A 17,915-nucleotide genomic window follows, 5' to 3' on the forward strand; every position below is an offset into this window, starting at 1 on the left:
AACCAGGAGACGATGCTACAGAGACCTCGTTCCTGTGTGTCTGGAGCTGCACACATCTCCGTCCTTGCTGCCACCATCACCAGGTCCTGAAAGATGCCCCCCACTTCCCTGGGTGGCCGTCAGGACCCTCTGGAGCATGTTGTGGGAGAGGAAGAGTGCCAGCACGTTTGGGGTGCCCAAGGGGAGGCGGAAATCTGTTTGTCTGCCCAGCAGGACATGGCACGAGTCCCAGTTCTGTGAGCAGCTGAGACCCCGGCTCGTGTGATCCAGACTCCCAGCTGGCCCCTGAGGATGCAGCCCAGCCCCCCACCATGTCTCGGTGGGCCCCCGCTCACTGCAGGTGGGGAAGGCACGGGGCCATGGCGCAGGAGGGCGAGTGAGGGAAGCAGCACCAAAGGGGCTCGGATCCACCACCCACAGGCCACGAAGAGGAGCGGTCTCTGCCCAGGCCTCGGGCTGAGCTCCGGCCCTGCTCCGGGGCCTTCCTCGGTCCAGGTGGTGGCAGGAAGCCCTGATGAGAGAAAGCCCACTTCCGCCAGGGCTTGACTCCAAACACCCAGGCGCAGGCGGGGCAAGCTGACGCTGGACACCAAGACAGCCAGGAAGGCCCGTGGTGTGAAGACAGGGCATCTGAGGATGGCCATCTGGAGAACCACAGCGTGGGGACACACGGGCTGTGACTGGGGGAAGGGTGTCGAGAGCAGACGGAGACGGGCTGGGCAGTTCTGTAGATCCTTGTAGCCTCAGTCACGTGGGGGTTCAGGAGACGCGGGCTGGGCAGCAAAGGGACTGGCCCTGGGGCCCTAGCCACACACCTCGAGGCTTCACAGGACCCCACTCAGTCCTCTGCTTCCTGTTGGTGGCCTCCGGTCCCTCCCAGTTCCAGTGACAAGGGAAAGGTGCTGGGCCCTGCCCAACCCGGACAGAGGTACGAGGACATCAGGACGACGTGTGGTTCAGGGAAGAGGGCTTCTACCATCTCGTTTTATTTTGCGGGGACTGAGCCTAAAGTAACCAGAAAGAACAAGAGTCAAAGGGGACCCTACCGCCTGGGGGGGCCCAAGCTCCGTCTTCTACTAAAAACAGTGTCTGAGTCCCAGCAGGGCCAGTGCGATCTGACATAGAAGGGAAACTCTGGGAGAAATTTGTTTTTCTTCCGGCAACCTTTCTCTCCCTTCCAAAAGAGACATTTTTTTTCCCCTACGACCGGTGTCAGAAAATAGCTTCTGACTCGTTGGGGAGAAACATTCCCAAGCTCGGGAGGGGCGGGCTTGGCAGCCCCTTTCACAAAGCCCCGAGCCGGCGTCCAAGGGTCAGAGCGCGGCTGCTCATCCAAGCCCAGGCCTCTGGCTTGGTCCCAGGGTGGGCCTTGGAAGACAGAGCTCCAGAAAACCCGACCGGTGCTGGCCACCTCTAGAGGCTGTGTGGCCCTCAGTGGGTCTGTTTGGTTACCTGTGACAGGGGCCAGGAGAGGGACACCCCCGCCTTGCCTGTAAGGCCACGTCCAACCCTAAAATGGCACAATTCTGGGATTCTGACTCTGGAGAGAGGATCGAGGGCTGTCCTGTCCACCCTTCTTGGCAGCCAGGTTTAAAATGAGCTGATGTGGAAAGGCTTTGTTGATCATAAAGGACTCAGCCAGAGGACATGTTAATAACTGCCCAGGAATGAAACCAACCGGAACTGGCCAACCCTTTCCACCTTTGGAAACCCACTTTGTAAACAGGCACCGGGGCTTTCAGAGCCATCCGCTCCCACCGTGCTCAGCACAGCACGGTCTGAAGGCACAGGCCGGCTGCTCTGCACCGCATCCGCTGGAGCACATGAATGGCTGTCCCCGCCTAAGAGGGTCTGAAGCTGGTCCGCCTTCCCTTACATACACCCTCCGCAGAGCTGCCTGGTGGTGGTGGTGGGTTCGCCCTCCCCGCTCGGACCCCGTGCACGGCTGGGGGAGGGGGGTCCCCAAGGAAAGCTGCCTGATCTCAGCTAAGCCCAGATGCTGGACTAGACCCTGGACAGGCGCTGGGCCCGGAGTCCACTCTGACCGCACGCGACGCCACACGACACAACACACAGGCTCGGCTGAAAACTCCTTCCCTGTGGGCAGGTGTCAGCTCCTGAACTGCACGGAAGGAAAAAGCAGCAGCAGCCTTCACGAGAGCCGGATTCCGAGGGAGGCGGTGGCTCCTCAGGGACAGAGAGCCCGGGGTCAAAAATGACATTCCCAGAGGAAGGGCTCGTAAAGCAAAAACGTGTTTATTAGGCACCCTTGCTCCTCACAGAGGAGCAAGACCCAGGACAGACGCGCCTGAGAAATCTCTCGAGGTTGCAGGAATCTCTCCGAAGACTCCAGAAAATGTTTGCACTGACCGGCCACCACCCCAAGAACACGATCTGGCTGGAGCACGAAGCCTGGGCTGGCTCCTCAGCCCCACAGACACTGAGGAGTGGGGGAGGGGGGCCGGGGACACCCAAGCAGACACTGGCGGACAGGGATGGCCTTCCCAGCTCTAAGCCACTGAGGGGGCAGGGGCCACAGGAGAGCTCTGGGCTCCTCCCGCCGGGGCCCTCCCCAGATCTGCCTGCCTCCACCTGGCCGCCAACTCAGTCCCACACATAGGGGTTTCTAAAGACCTGGGAGTTCTTGCCGTCTCTCAGCGGGGTGGCTGCCTGGTGGCTCTGGGCGGCGTACATGTCCTCAGCCCTCAGGGTGGAGTTGGCACTGCCCGTCACCTGGCTGTTGGCGGTGGCTCGTGGGAGGATGACGTCATAAGATCCTTCGGACTGGAAGGAAGGACAGGAGGTCTCACAGCCCGCTTCCGCCAGGGCGCACAAACACTCTGCTTCCTGCAGGGCTGTGCCGGCCAGCTCCCCCCTTCCCTGCGCCCCCCGCCACTGCCCCCCAGCAGGGCCCCAGCGGCGGCATGGTATGGGGGACTCCACTCTGCAAACGGAGGGACTGGCCTCTGACCTGGAACCCCTGCCCTCACCCCACAGAGCGCCCGGCCTCGAGGCATGGGAAGAGGCCTCCGGTCACCTCTGATGGCCCCTGGGGCTTCGCTGTTTTCAGAAGGATCCATCCTCTTCTCGAGCCTCCTCCCTCCTGCTCCCAGTTCCTGGGGCAAGTCCTGGGGCCCAGTGCAGAGTGAACCGCACTGAGTGGCCACTACCTGCCCAGGAACTGCTCCCAGTCTCCCTTCTCCCCGAACTCTTCCCCGAACCCTCAAGTGGCAGTAGGTGACACCCAGTGGCATCAGAGTGGCAGGTCTGCCTGGCCGAGGACAGCCGGCAGGTCTTGTGCGTGCCCGTTTCTGATTTTGAAGCCTGAACAGGCTAGTCCAATGTGGAGACTTAAGGCCCAAATTCTCTGCCTGGAACCTGGCTAGAGCTGCAGGGGTCCGGCTCCTGTGTGGGCGAGAGACGGCTGTCAGGGGGAGGGGAGGGTCCAGAGGCACCCATCCCAACGCCTGCCCTGGAAGGAAGGTGAACTCCTAGCCTACCTGCCTTATCCCTAACCCCTGCTACTCCAGGGCCCCAAGCTGCCTTTGGTGGAATCAGACCCGGGAGGCCCTCCCACTAGTTTACAATCCCCAGCTGACGGGCCCCTGGAAACTCCCAGAACATCTAGGCGGGTGGGCCTCAAACCTGGGTGTGCCTCAGAATCACCTGGGCACTTGGTTGGGGCCCCCATCAAACCCAATCAGGCTTCACCAAGTGGGGGCCAGGTCAGTGTTTAAGTGGGGTGGGGAGCCCCCATCTGTAGTCTTCGCTCATCTCTCTGGGTGGTAACTCCCATCCCGGCAGACTCCAAGCTGTCACCATGATGCCACGAAGAGATGCTAACCATCAGCCATCGCACCCCTGGCTCCACGCCATTTGCATTTTCAGCAAGTTCCCAGGTGATGGTAATGCTGGGGTGGGGGGCCCTGGGGACCACGTTGTGAGAATCACCATGTCAGATAAAACATCCCTGTTCGCCCAGATCCCCAACCACCGGGGAAGCAGGACTCAGTGTGCCCGGGCGACTAAGAGGTGGCCAAGCTGGGACAGCTGCTGGAGGAAGGATCCTGGGGAGCTGAGGGTGGCGGGGAGTGGTTCACAGCCTGAGTGGCTGGGACCAGCAGACTCTGCTTCCGTCCTTCAGAGACTCCTTGCCTCAGCTCAGAGAAAGGGAAGGGGCTGGAGCTGGAGTTTCCGATATTCCTTGCACGCTGCACTGCCCTGGGGCTCACGGCATGGAGGGGGCTGAGAACACCACCGGCTGATCTCCCTGGCTTCCTGTTCCCAGCGTCTTGCCAAGGCAGGTCACTGACCTCTCCCCACAGTGACTGCCAGCCCAGGGGGAGGAACATATATGGAGTGAGTGAGACTCTAACCCGCTGTCTTCCTGTTCCCACCCCCCACTGGCTAATGGAGCATCTGGTTTCCAGAACCCAGGGGAGGTATGAGGTCGAGGGCTGCCGCCGCCTGCTTGTGGGGGGAAGGGAGCCAAGGCCCTCTTGGGACAGCTGTGGCTGAGAAGTACTTACCCAGACCTGTTTTCTGGTCCTCTGTGCCTTTGGGGGCACTAAGGAACGCCACCTCCCTACCTGGCTGAGACCTTCCTTTGTCCCTCCCTAAGCTCCTTAGGGTAACGCAGGCATCTCCCACCAGCTCAAGGAGGACTGTTCTGCCTTCTCTGCAGCCCGGGGCCAGGCCGGGGTCCTTGTGTGATGCCCAGGGACATAGGGCAGGTCCCCCTGCAGTGCCACTGAAGGCAGTGTATACATCAACTCCAGGAAAAGGGCATTAGGAGCCAAGGAGCTCCGCTCCCTGAAGCCGACGCACCAGAAGGAGAAGCCGGCCTTGTCCCCACCACCTCCCACCCCAGCCGGCACTGACCACTTGGCCTCTGCACCCTCACTACTGGCCGGCTCAGGCTGGGCGCCGCTGGGGCCACAGAGACGCTGGGACCCCACTCACCGGGCCTTTGTGCATCAGGGCCATCTCGGTGGGCTGGTACACGCTGGTCAGCAGCTGCCCGTTGTACCCACTGTATGGTGACACCGGTCTCTTAGCTGCAAAGAGACACAGGAGTGGTTTGGAGAGTGGACTCTCAGGCAGGGCTCCCCAGGGGCATGGAGAGCGAAGAGCGGCTCACCTTCCCTGGGATAACATCTGACCCAAGGGGGAAGCCTGGCCAGGGGTGGCCCACCTGGTGGTGCGGGTAGCTGCAGGCGTGGGGGCCCCTCTAGAGACCAGCATGCCTTTGTCAGGGGTCAAGAAGAGCATGCTGCTGCCTGCCTTCCGCTTGGGCTTTCCTGCACTGGGAGGACCCCCCCCCCCACCCGGCTTTCAGCAAAGAAAAATGCTCCTGTCAGCAACCTTCATATCCCCATCCGCCCTCCGGGGCCAGAGGCCAAGAGGGGCACATGGGCCTTCGGCTGCCTTCCAAGGTGGCCAGGCTCCAGCTTTGGCCTCCACCAACGCAGGCTAGCTGCCAGAGGCTAGGGTACACGGAGCAGACACCCCACGGGCTGGGACTCCTCATGTCATCCCAGGGCACAGCTGGCTGCTGATCCGCCAGGACCCCACAACCCAGAGCCCCACCAGGAGGACCGAATGTACACGCACCCTGTCCTGTGGCACCCTGGCGAGTTTCCAGAACTATTTTCAGCTCCAAGAATACCTCCCCCTGCCTTTGGGTATGTTGGTGTCCTGATCTGTTCTACCCTGCTGGGGTTCCCAGGGTGTCCGAGAAAAGCTGATGACCAACCCTTGGGGCCCGAGAGCAGGACAGGAGGAAGGATGTCTGTCTCCTGCAGGCTGCTAGCCGGCAGCTCCAAGGGACCACAGCTGTACAGGGCCAGCTTCCTAAGTGCCAGGCCCACTCAATTGATTTTTCCATTTAAACTAAAAAAGCAGGGGGCAGTGGGGGGGGGGAGGAAAAAAAAAACAGAAATGTTTGCCTTGAGAGGACAAAGGCTGAGTACTACGAGGGCCTCCTGGCCAGACCCAGGATGAGAGCAGACATGGGTGCCCAAGCCCCACCCCCACTCAATTGGTTCCACTCTGTATGCAGACCCGGGGCTACCCCAGTGGGCAGATCACAGATGAAGTGCCGGACAGGACAAAGGTCACTCCTTCCCCCAAAACAGAAATAATGGGGATCTCAGTTTGTAGAGAAGAGGCAAGGAGTTCTGCTTCTGGAACTTTCCCTGTCTCTGACTCAGCCCCCTGGCAGAGACTCCAGAGCTGGCGATGGACAGCCAAGCAGTTGAAGTCTTAAGCCCCCAAAACATCCCAATCAGACCAGTCTGGGGTTGGGGTCAGGGGGCTGTCCTGGTCTTTCTGTCCTCCAGTTCCCAGTCATGTCAGACAAAGAGTACTGTGGGCAGCTGGCTAAGGATAGCACACCACAGGACACATCAGGAAAGGCACAGCACGTGGCACATAGTAGGTGCTCAATAAATGCTAGTGGTCCTTACAGTTAACAAAATATCAGAGAAATACTCTTCTCTTTGGAAGCCAGGAGCTCAACTGGCAGCCAAGTGACCCAGAGAATGATCCCCCCTCCCCCTTCCCCCACCCCTGCCCGCCTGCTTCTCAAGCTGCTCCCAAGGCAGGGGCTTGGCACAGGCTTCAGAAGTTTCACCCATTCCCGCCTCTTCCAATTCCAGGACGCCCTCGGCCTGACCCCTCTGAGGCTGTACATCTGGCCGGTGCCCTTAGTGCTGGGCTCCAACAGGAAAGCCCCATCCCATTCACAACGAGCCAGGACAGGAGCTTGGGGACAAGCCAGGGGAGAGTGGGTGCTGCTGAGACCAGGATGTGGCCCAGTGTTTCTGTTAAAAAGAACAAAATCGGGGCACCTGGCTGGCTTAGTTGGTTAAGCGTCCAACGAACTCTTGATTTTGGCTCAGGTCATGATCTCAGGGTCGTGAGATCGAGGCCTGTGTGGGGCTCTGCGCTTAGCAGGGAGTCTGCTTCTCTCTTTCTCCCCCCATCTCCCTCTGTCCGTCCCATAGCTTGCGTGCGTGCTCTGGCGCACGCTCTCTAAAATACACAAATAAATCTTAAGAACAAAACAAAAAAAAAAACAAAGTCTTCACAGAGAAGACTTTCAAAGGAAACTAAGACTATGAATATGTACGTAATGGAAAAACAAGTCCGGGAAGGGTGGTTGTGATCATAGTAAAAGGAGAGGAATACAGACGGCTAATAGCTAATACGTCTAGAATAATTTCCAAGTGCCAGGCACAAGCATTAACTCAGTCTTCGCAAGAGCCTGATTTAACAGGAACCATTATCATCCCCATTTTACAGATGAGGAAACAGAGGCCCGTGTTGGTAAAATATCAGTCAGAGGTGGCCAAGGACAGGACAGGGAAGAACGGGGTAAAACTGGGGAGACAACCTGGGGAGGGGGGTCATCTGTAGTGTTTGAAATTTTCTAGTGAAAATATATTCATGAACCACAGGAGTAGGAAAAAAAAAAACAACCTTAAAAAATGGTATTTAGGGACTTTAAGGCAGAAAACTAGCGATAATTCGAGAACCTTCCATCTTGCTGAGGAGACCAGCTCCGACCATCCCGCCGTCCAGGATGTGGAACGATCGATGGGGGACGCAGGGACGGTATCCCTCTGCCTACCTGAGGCTGGCTCGTCCATGGAGAACGCTTTGTTCTCCACAAACATGCTCTGGCCCTTCTGCTCTTTCAGGATGGTCTCATAGCCCACGCCGCGGGTGGGGTACATGTCCCCCTGGTAGCTCTGCTCCGGGCTGGCCTTGGTCACCTGGGAGACCTCCGGGATGACGTAGAAGAGGACAAAGGCCCAGGCGTTGGCGGCGAGGGCGATGGCCAGCGTGGGGTCATCCCAGGTGGGGCTGTTGCGCTGCCGGTTGCCGTAGGTGTACATGACGATCCACACCACCCATATGGCCATGGACGTGGCCGTGGTGAGCAGCACAAAGACACCGTGCTTCCGCCAGCGCCGAAAGCGGCCGCACAGGGCTGGCCAGGCCCCGGTGAAGGCACACAGCAGGAGCAGCATGACATAGATGAGCGCCATGACGAAGTCCATGTTGGCAATGGCACAGGGGGAGGCTGCAGCCCAGGCCGCGCTGCCGTTGCCCTGAGGGCCACCCTCGCCGCCACCCCGGACCAGCGTAATGATCAGCCACTCGGTGTTGATGATCACCTCCACGAGCGTCAGCAGCAGGGCCACCGCGAAGATCACCCAGCCCCGCGGCCCGTGGTTCTTCCGGGCCAGAAAGTTGAGGGCAAAGACGTGTGCCACCAGGCAGGAGAAGCAGATGGAGAACAGGACTCCGAAGAGGAACCGCCGCGAGGCACAGGTGGAGAAGTCGGGCTTCACCACGCAGGCGAAGACGAGGCAGAAGAGGCCCAGGGTCCCCAGCAGGAAGAACACCTGGGTCCCCAGGAGGCTCCGCTTCTTGGTGTCCTGCACAAAGGGGAGGCTGGCCACGAGGATGATGGTGAGGACAAAAGTGGTGACGACTCCCGCCCCGGCCACCGCCTCCAAGATGATGCCCCAAACCCCAGAACGGTCACACAGGTTGTAGTAGAGGGGGTTGAGGTCTGGGCTGCAGCCAGGTGGCACGCGGTTCTGGGCCTGGGCACCTGCGGACAGGAAGAGAGGCAGCCCCAGGCACGTCAGCAAGGTTTTGGGGATGGCCATCCTGGCTCCCAGGCCAGGCGCCGGCTGGGTCCCTAGAGACAAGAGAGGGAAAAGGCAAAGTCAGTCCTCCAAGGCCAAACTCGGACACACAAGTCACTTGCTTCCCCCTATCCTGAACCAGGGCACACAGCAGGAGCAGATCACAAGGCTGTCCCCCAGGCTTCAGAATCCTTCTCGACACAGCACTCCTGGGAAGCATATCAGCTGACCAGAGAGGCAAATGAGATGAAGGCCATTTGTCATCTCTGTTCCTAGTCATGGAAAAGGCAGAACCTGTCCCTGAACTGTCAGGTTCCCTCCTCTCCTATCATAACCAGGATCCCAATACTCCCTAAGCTCCTGCGCTTGAGCTGAGGGTGACAGGGTTTGAGAGCAAGTCAAAACCAAGCCTATCACCCATTTTGCACTTTCTCTCTGCCCTGAGACTCCGTCTCTGTGATGCCCATGGCCATGGCCAACCCACCATGCGCTCATTCACACACCACGGACTTCTGAGCCCCCTGAAAGGCATGGCCTGCAGCCAGAGAAAATGAAGAGAGACAGTTCTCTAGGATTCCTCCCTACCACCTCCCTTCTGCCCTTCATTTGCCCACTTCCCACGTCAGCTCTCCTCTTCAGAACCCAGACTTCTTTGTCTAGCTTGGTTGCTGGAGTCAAGGATAAAATAATTTCTCGGCTAGGGAGTTAATGACTTCATGCAAAAATCCTCCTATGAGGCATTAACATTTTAAATCCAAGAATGGGGAAGGGCAATGCAAAGCCCAAAGGAACTTATTGTCACGGAGCACATTAAGGCATCGTAGCTAGAAGGCAAAAAAGAGATCTTTCATTCACACTAGGAAGGTACCCTGCTACTCTATGTACTACTCATTGGACCAGCCCCGACGTCAACAGCGGCTCTAGAGCGGCTGGTAAGCCGCAAACAAAATGGAACCCCTGCCCTCAACACCAGCTGGGCTAGCCCTCTGTGGATTGGGAGGTGACCAATGTGGCAGGTTGGGTGCCTGGGTGGCTCAGTTGTTAAGCATCTGCCTTCAGCTCGGGTCATGATCCCAGGATCCTGGCACCGAGTCCCACGTCGGGGTCCCCCCGCTCAACAGGAAGCCTCCCTCTCCCTCTCCCACTCCCCCTGCTTGTGTTCCCGCTCTGTCAAATAAATAAATAAAAATCTTAAAAAAAAAAAGAATGTGGCAGGTTAAGAGAAATTAAATATCTAATCAGTGAAAGATTTTAAATTTACTTGGAGAACAGAGAATCCTGATGTTCTAAACAGCCAAGTTCAAAAATACTGCAAAATGCAGATATGCACATTAAATCACCCCTTACGTTCAAGTAAATAGTTAAAAAACCCTCTTCCTCTCTCTCCCTTCTTGGGTCCCCAGAACTCCCCAGAAAGATGGCAACCAAGTGGGATGCCTGGGTGGCTCAGTCGGTTAGGTGGCTGCCTTTGGCTTGGGTCAATGGTCATGGTCATCCCAGCATCCTGGGATCAAGCCCACATCAGGCTCCTTGTTCTGCGGGGAGCCTGCTTCTCCCTCTGCCTGCCACTCTGCCTGCCTGTACTCTCTCTGTCTATCTGACAAATAAATAGATAAAATCTTTTAAAAAAGAAAAAAAAAAAAGGCAACCAAGCTTCCCAGGACGATAGTGACCACTAGTGGCTCGCAAGGGAATGGCATGATCCAACTCTTCCCACCTCCTTCCTTCCTCCTTCGCGGGTGGTGATACAGTCTACCCCCTTATCACCATTCCTAGTTACCTAATTTCTAACAGGTGAACAAAAGTCCTAAATCTCAGTCAACAGAAACTGTCTCTCTGTCACTGATAAGTGGAAGAGTACGTGTTACTGGATGAGGGAAAATAAAGCTCAAAAATTAAATGAATCTACATAATAAAGATCATCAATTTTCAAAGTCCTTTAACATATCCCACAGGCCCAAGGCACCCCCTGAAAACACTGTAGGTATCTCGACCTTCTCAGCTACTTCATTTTTTTCTTTTTCTTTAAGATTTCTATTTATTTGGCAGAGAGAGCAAGAGAGAGCACAAGTAGGGGGAGCGGGAGGGAGAGGGAGAAGCAGGCCCCCCACGGGGCAGAGAGCCAGATGTGGGGCTCCATCCTGGGACCCTGGGATCATGACCTGAGATGAAGGGAGGCGCTTAACTGAGTCACCCAGACACACTTGGGTCCTTCATTTTTCAGTTAGGCTGGCTCCTCCCCACCCCCATGCTACCTATCATTAACTCTTAATAAGCTAACATCTTTACTGTGTTTCCAAATAACTGCATGGTCAGAGCTCAGTTCTAACGCAAAAGCACGTTTCCCCTGCATCGAGATTTACATCAGCTTTCGTAGGGGACTCTGTGTAATCGTAAATCAATAAAGCATAAACTGTGTTTACAAGTGCTGGAAAGAAAGAAGGGTCGATGATTGATGCATAAGGAGGAACAACGAACCACTCCAGGGAGAGAGGTGATTTGCAGATTCCGTGCTAGGGTTTCCTAAGCATTCAACCCCATCTTGGGTGTTTGGGGCTCACAGCAAAGCAGCCAGAACTTGTGGTGGAGTTGGAGATGTGGCAGTGTGCCCTGAGAAAGGCCACCCTGACTTAGCCCCCAGGTATCTGCATATTTTCCAGTACTTTACCCCCTCCCAGCTCCGGGTGCCAGTTTAGAAACAGGCACCGATTCCCAATCAGAAAATATCTACTGTGCGTTTGCGGGGGACAAAGGTCAGTCGTTCTCCGAGCTCTGGGAAACGAAGATGAACAAATACAGTCCCTGACTGGACGGTTTGTTTGTTTTCATTTTGTTTTTCCTCCATGACTTGATGGTTTTTAAAATCCAGTATGAGAGATAAGGTAGGTGTGTGAGAAAATGGTTAAGTACCACACAACAGAATTTGCCTCTGGGGGAGGGAAAGGTGCTCCAAGAACACCCAGGTGGAAGCTTTTCCAACTAAGGGGTCAGAAAAGGCCAAATAGAGAAGACCGTTCAACAGCATTTTATTCGGTATTGTATCAAGTATGAACCAAGTTTGTAAGGGGAGACACAGACTAGAAATGCTACAGGGAGGGAGTTTGGGGCATCATTCTAAAGGCAATGGGGAACCATCAAAAGCTGTGTTTTGCACAAACGTGGAATAACCAGGGTTGTGCTTTAAGATCTCAATCTGGCCAAATGCACAGGCCATCAATTTGTTGAGGACACATTCACCCGTTTAAAGATCGAGGCCAAAGGTAAAGCCATAACGGCCAGACCTGAGAGATCATTTCCCAAATAAAATCTAAGGACTGGATGAAGGAGGGGAAAAGGATACCAAAGCCCATTCCACAAGTTCAAATCTGGTTAACAGCCACATCATGATGAAGGGGAAAACAACAACAACAACAACAAGCTAGGTCCCATTTAGCTCTGCAACCCTTCTGGTCACTTACTCTTCTCAATCCATCTTGCTCTTAGAAGTACACACCTTTACCCAGCATCCAGCAACCTCACAGCTCTCTGCCCCACCAAAGTGGGGAGCGGAAAGAGGAAACTCTTCCTGCGCCTCCTCCTCCCGCCCGGTACCCTGCTTGCTCAGAGGCCCTGAAACTTACCAGCCCCAGATGAAACAAACCATTCCCACCCCACAGAACCCATTTCTCTATTCCCCCCCCCCGAACACCCAAGGGCCAGTATGGAGACAAGAATACACCTACTCGAGCCTAGGACAGTGATCCATGGAGGCCAACAGACTTAGAGAAGGAGGCTCAGAAGAGTTCTGCACGGGTCCTTTGACCTCCAGGAACACAGATTCAAACAGTCAACCCATGCCACTTTTTACATGATGGCAGGGGCAAAAGGGAAAAGCACTGCAAAGAGATGGACCCAGCTCTGCGAAGAGGCTCTCCCTCCTGCGGGTCCCTAAAGCCTGCACTTCCTGGTTGTCTTCTGGGCCTGGATGGCTCTTCTACGCAAGGGCCTCCCCTACCAGGCTGGAAGGTGTGTGAGGGCAGTGAACAAGCCATGTGTATCTTAGCATCCCTGCAAACATCAGAGCTGCACCTTAAACAGAGTAGACATTTAAAAAGCATTCGCGGGGCGCCTGGGTGGCTCAGTGGGCTAAAGCCTCTGCCTTCGGCTCAGGTCATGATCCCAGGGTCCTGGGATCAAGCCCCCATCGGGCTCTCTGCTCAATGGGGAACCTGCTTAACCTCTCTCTCTCTGCCTGCCTCTCTGCCTGCTAATGATCTCTGTCTATCAAATAAATAAATAAAAATCTTAAAAAAATAAAATAAAATAAAAAATAAAAAGCATTCGCAGAACAGACTCAGTGCCCGCTTCTCCCTGGCCTTCTTCAGTCTGGAGTCACATCTTCTGCTTCAAGGTTCTCAGTGGGACCAAGGAGGGGAGTGGGTGCGGGACCTCCTCCTGCCCCACGAATTTCTCCCTCTCCACCGCAGCAGCACAGCCCAGTCTCGGATTATTTCCTGGACAAAGGGGCCCTTTTGCTTCACCTCCCTGGAATCAGTCATACAAATATTTTTAATCACCTCTGAAATCAGCCTCTCCGCAGCTCAGCCACTCAGCCTCCAGCTCTGGTCTGAGTCAGCCCAATCTAGTTCCTGAATCCCCTTCCTCCCAGTTTCTCTCTCCCAGGGGAGCAGAGAGGCCTCAGCAGGGGGTGGGTTCAGAGGCCCAGCGGGCCCTGACTGGCTTGATCAGAGGCACTCAGACCCACTCACCTTTCCAGAACAACCCCCACTTCAAACCCGCCATTCACACCAGAACCTGAGAACCTCTAGGGCATAGGAGACCATCCCAAAGAAGGTACTAAGGGCTTCACAACACCACCCTGTTCTGGATCTCCCAGGCTCAAGGACAGAGTAAGACATAGACAGGCAACCTGTGGTTACATTTAAGGTGCCGTGACCCCCAACAGCCCCCTCTCAAAGGCACCTAGGCTCACCCAGGGACACCACGGAGCATCCTCCTTCCTCATCTGCCAGCACTCAGCAGCCTATCAGGATAGATGGATGGACCCAGCAACAGCCCTCCCATCTCCTTCCCTTCTCCCCAATCCCACCTCCTCTCCCTGAAGTTCTATCATCTTACTCCTGTCCAGAGGGCTCTGGAGACTAAACCCATGGATAAAAGGGATCAGAGATGCCCTGCTAGGAGGTACTGAGGTACCCAGGCTGGGGAGGGAGAGGCTTCTGAAAACCTCAGCCTAGACCTCCACATTAAGTGGACCTTTGGGCTAAAATTTCCTGAGCATTCTGAAACGTGGAAGTCTTCAATCCAAGGGTCTGCTGTGGAATGCCACTCTGGAATGCGCCCCGCACCCCCCCAAACACACACATAGGAAGACAAGTTGGGGACCTCCAAGAGCCCAGAACCCTATTTTGACACATTCTGATCCCTGTGCTGTAGGACCAAGATCGTGCAGCTCTGAAATGATCAGCTTTTCTGGGGTGTAAAACTGCGGGCTTGAGGATGGAGGGACCCTACCCAACCCCAGCGGCTGCAAGCCTCCCCCCTCCCTGAAAAGCCCTAGCAGGTAGGAGAGGGGAGGGGAGCAGGGATCTAGGAGCCAAGCTGCCAGAAATAGGGGCTCCTTAATGATCTGATTCCAAACTTTCTATAAGATTCTGAGAATTTCCCTCCTCACTCCTGCGGTCTGCACCGGCGCTCCCCCAGCCTGGGGAGCAGGGACCCATCCTATTTCCCGCATTCCCTTAGGCCACAGAAACCTGCTCTCCCCATCCCCGGGCACCGGAGAGGAGGCCGCCCCACCAGTCAGTGCTGACCGTGGACTCACGCAAAGGGCCGCGGGAGTGGAGGGGGCAGCGACTGTGGAGTTCGGGACAGCCCGGGGCTTCCCCCACCCCTGGTCCCCAGCCTGCGCCGGTTTGGAAAGTTTCTGTGACCGAGCGGAGTTGGCGCAGCGTCCCCCGCGCCCCGGTCTTCCACCCTCGGGCTTCTGCCCTCGCCCACGGCCCGCCGGCCCGACCGGGCTCTTCCGGGCAGCGGAGCAGAGGGCGGAGCGGGAAGGCAGCAGCCCTTACCTGGGACGCGCCGCCCGCCGCGCGCCGCTCGGCGTTTGGGGCCACCTCCAGCCCCAAGCGGAGCGCGAGTGGGGTGAGAGGGGCTCGGCGGAGGGAGCGGAGCCAGACGCAGCCCCGGCCTGGGGTGGCGGGGCCCCGGCGGGGGCTCGGGGCGCAGGGCCTGCCTCTCCCGGGAACCGGGGCTGGGCCGGCCGCACTCGGTCGCTCCTTCTGGCGCTGGCCTCTCCCCGCACTCCGCTCCTTTCTCTGGGAGAGGGTGGGCCGGCGCCTGCATCACCGTGACATCACCTCCATTCAGGCGCTTATCGCGCGGCCGCGGCGCTCCAGGTATGTGCAATCCGTTTGCACAGCAACAAAGCCCGCCGGGCCCTCCCCCCGCCGACTCACCTCCAGGCTCCGGCGAGGCGCACTTTCCGGCCGGGGAGGGAGCTCGGAGTTACTGGCGGAGCTGGCCTGAGTGTTGTTGCTGTCTACTGCCACGCCCCCGCACGCGGGCGCGCGCACTCACGCGCACTCACGCGCACTCACTTTCAGGATTCGGCTTTCCCTCCGGAAAGCTGTTTGGGGTGCAACCCAGCACACCTCTCCGGCGGGCTCTCTCGCCCCGCATGTCCCAGCGCGCGCACACACGAACACGCGCGGCGGCCCCCTTGGTGCGTCTCACCGAGCCTTCGTCACCTTCGTCCTGGCCCTTCCGTGAGGGACACACGCCGGGCACAGTTCGCTGCTCTGGGCTAGAGCGAGGCGCACACTCGGACACAAAGTCCGTCTTTGTCACGTCTTCTGTGCCCCCTCCCCGAGCTTGCACACGTGGACACACCACCCACCGACTGTCCGCCTCTAATACACTCGGCCTTTCTCTGGCACCTGGGTCACCAAACATGCATGGGGGTGCGGAGGGCGCACAGCGAGCGTCCCTATCGCCGTGGGCGGTGCGGGGATCCACTCGGACCCGTGAACAAACGTCACCCCGGGCCTGACTCCCCTGCTCCTGGATTTCCTGCGACCGCCCCAGACACGGTCCAACTCTGAGCAAGCGCTCCCCTCCCCGCGTCCCCGTTCCCTGTTCCGACTTGTCCTAATTAGCCTTCACGGTCAAGTTCCCCGAGGTACAGTGTTTAACCCGGCCCCCGCGGTCCCTGCCCTCAGGGACGCATCGGCCCTAACTCCGAGTCCAGCTCTCTAGCCGCCCGCGGACTTTTCCACGAGTTCTAGTACCCTCCGCCCCACCCCCACTCTCTGCCCCGGGGTGGATCCGCCGGTTACCACCCTTTCCCCTCCAGCCCCAGGAATCAGCAGAAAGGGAACCGCAAAACTGGGGAAGCGAATCCAGTCTGGGACGTCCCCGGCCCAGTAAACAAGAGGAGATTTTTCCGGCCGCCTTCCCCTGGGGCTGGCGGGCTCTGCGGGAGGTGGGCAGCGCAGTCCGGGGGCGCCCAGCGGGGCCTAGTTAGCAAGCGCGAGAGGCCCAGAGGGGCTGCGGCGCACTGGGAAGGGAAAGGTTGTTGGGTCTGGCCGGGACCCAGGGGATGCGGAGGGAGGGCAGGGCGCCGGGTCTCCGGGGTGCTGGTTCTCGTGACGCCGAGTTGCCTGGGGGATCGCCAGCAGCGCGCGGTGGGAGCCAGCCGGTGGCGGGGCGGGTGACGGGGCGTGTTTGCACAGCCCGGAGCGCCCTCGGGAGGGGAGGCGGCTGGTCCCGGGTTCGGAGGAGGGTGGCAAGGTTGGGGGTAGGGCGCGGGGAAAGGGGAGGGGTACCTCCAGGGCTGTTTGTGTGCCCCAATCTACGACAAGCAGGAGTCAAACTCAATGAATCACCAGGAGCTGCCGGAGCGATAAACCCCAGGCCTGCCCCTCCCCTCGCGCACCGGCTTCTCGGAGTCCAGGAGGGATTGTTTGCTTAGCGGCCGGGGCCGGCGGTGGGGCCCTGTGTTTTCTAGAACCTGCCTCCCTCCCTGCGCCTTGCCGTCGCTTGCAAGTCTGGGAATCACTGAATTGTTTCCGTTCTTTTTAAATATTAAGAGGAACAGCGCGTTTCTGGTGCAAAGTTGTGCCTTACTCTACGTCCCCCTCCCCTAAGTCCACTCCCGCCCCGACGTCTTCCCGACCCTCCCATGAGGGTGTGCAGGCAGGTGCCCGCGCTGGGAAGGCAAGCCCCAAGCGAGCCGGTAAGTCCCTCTGGCCTCCGACTCGTGGCTCTCATCAACTAGGCAAGTATTGAAATCAGTTTGCAGGGAGGGTCGCTCATTAGCATATGCGAAAAGCCAATTCTGAGAGTCAGGGATGGGTGTAGGGGAAATGGTCCGGGAGCAGAAGCATTCTGGATCCAACCCATCTTCTCTGGCTTCTGGAACTCCTTCAGGTACAGAGGACTCTCCCAAGAGGCAAGTTCTCCCCTGTCAGTCCCTGCCCAGGCAGGGGTAAGGTTTGGGTATGGGGCTCCTGGCCACCCACTGGCAGTGGGTGAAGAGGCAAGTCAGCCTGCGCAGTAGGCACCCTTGGAAATGTGGGGCAGCTTTCCGAGAAAGGTTTGCTGGGTCCCTTTTCACCCTGTCTCACCCTGGAACAGGATCTGCCTTCAAAACAAAGCAAGGCCCACGGGGCAGATGACCTGCCCGTTTCAGCCTCCAGGATCCCTGGTGCCCTCTGGTTTAGTCCCTCGGGCAGGGCCCAGCTGGGTGTGGGATGGTGGGACTGGAGGTCCAGATCATGAGAACCCCATCCCACTCCAGCCCCGTGAGTCCCCCCGTGGGGGTGAAGGGTGCTGCTGGACACAGGCAGCCTGCGTTGGCCAGAAGGGAAGTTCTGTGAGAGGTGTGGTGTTTTCCAGAACTCCAGGTATAGGGTTGTCTGTGCCCCCAAATGCCATTCACCCAGTTTAATGACCTATAGGCATAGGAGCCTTTATGAACTCCCATTTTCACCAAAAAATAACACTTTGTGAAGTCATCCTCTATGGATACTGCGCCCCCCACCCCCGTTCAGAGAGATCCTGGATTAATGGATTGTCGGGGAGTGTCTGGCTCCCTCCCTCCCCTTATATATGGCGCTTGGGTTCCTCCTTCCATCCATCCCAGCCTTTCTTCAATGAGCTGCAGTATGCCAAGGAACTGACAGGGCCCAGGGGTCAGGAGCAGCTCTGCTACCAGCCAGCTGTGACCTGGACAGGTCACTGCACCTCCCT

At 57.7% G+C, this 17,915-nt stretch overlaps 1 protein-coding gene across 4 annotated transcripts; it reads right to left on the reverse strand.

Moving 5' to 3' along the window:
• Nucleotides 1-955: 955 nt before the first annotated feature.
• GPRC5C (G protein-coupled receptor class C group 5 member C) lies at nucleotides 956-16,582 on the reverse strand. 4 transcript variants are annotated; one of them, XM_032870704.1, is made up of 5 exons: nucleotides 16,490-16,582; nucleotides 7,634-8,716; nucleotides 4,963-5,057; nucleotides 2,635-2,784; nucleotides 956-1,005 (listed from the first exon to the last, which is right to left on the reverse strand). In XM_032870704.1, the coding sequence occupies exons 2-5, from the start codon at nucleotides 8,682-8,684 to the stop codon at nucleotides 973-975; spliced, it is 1,329 nt and encodes a 442-aa protein (XP_032726595.1). In that variant the 5' UTR covers nucleotides 8,685-8,716; nucleotides 16,490-16,582; the 3' UTR covers nucleotides 956-972. The 4 variants fall into 4 exon arrangements, with proteins under 4 accessions (XP_032726595.1, XP_032726594.1, XP_032726593.1 ...); XM_032870703.1 differs by lacking the exon at nucleotides 16,490-16,582 and adding an exon at nucleotides 15,122-15,648; XM_032870702.1 differs by lacking the exon at nucleotides 16,490-16,582 and adding an exon at nucleotides 14,735-15,082.
• Nucleotides 16,583-17,915: the final 1,333 nt, after the last annotated feature.

This window comes from Lontra canadensis, unplaced genomic scaffold (assembly GCF_010015895.1).
Source record: "Lontra canadensis isolate GAN:19392208 unplaced genomic scaffold, GSC_riverotter_1.0 scaffold41, whole genome shotgun sequence".
Taxonomy (NCBI): Eukaryota; Metazoa; Chordata; class Mammalia; order Carnivora; family Mustelidae; genus Lontra; species Lontra canadensis.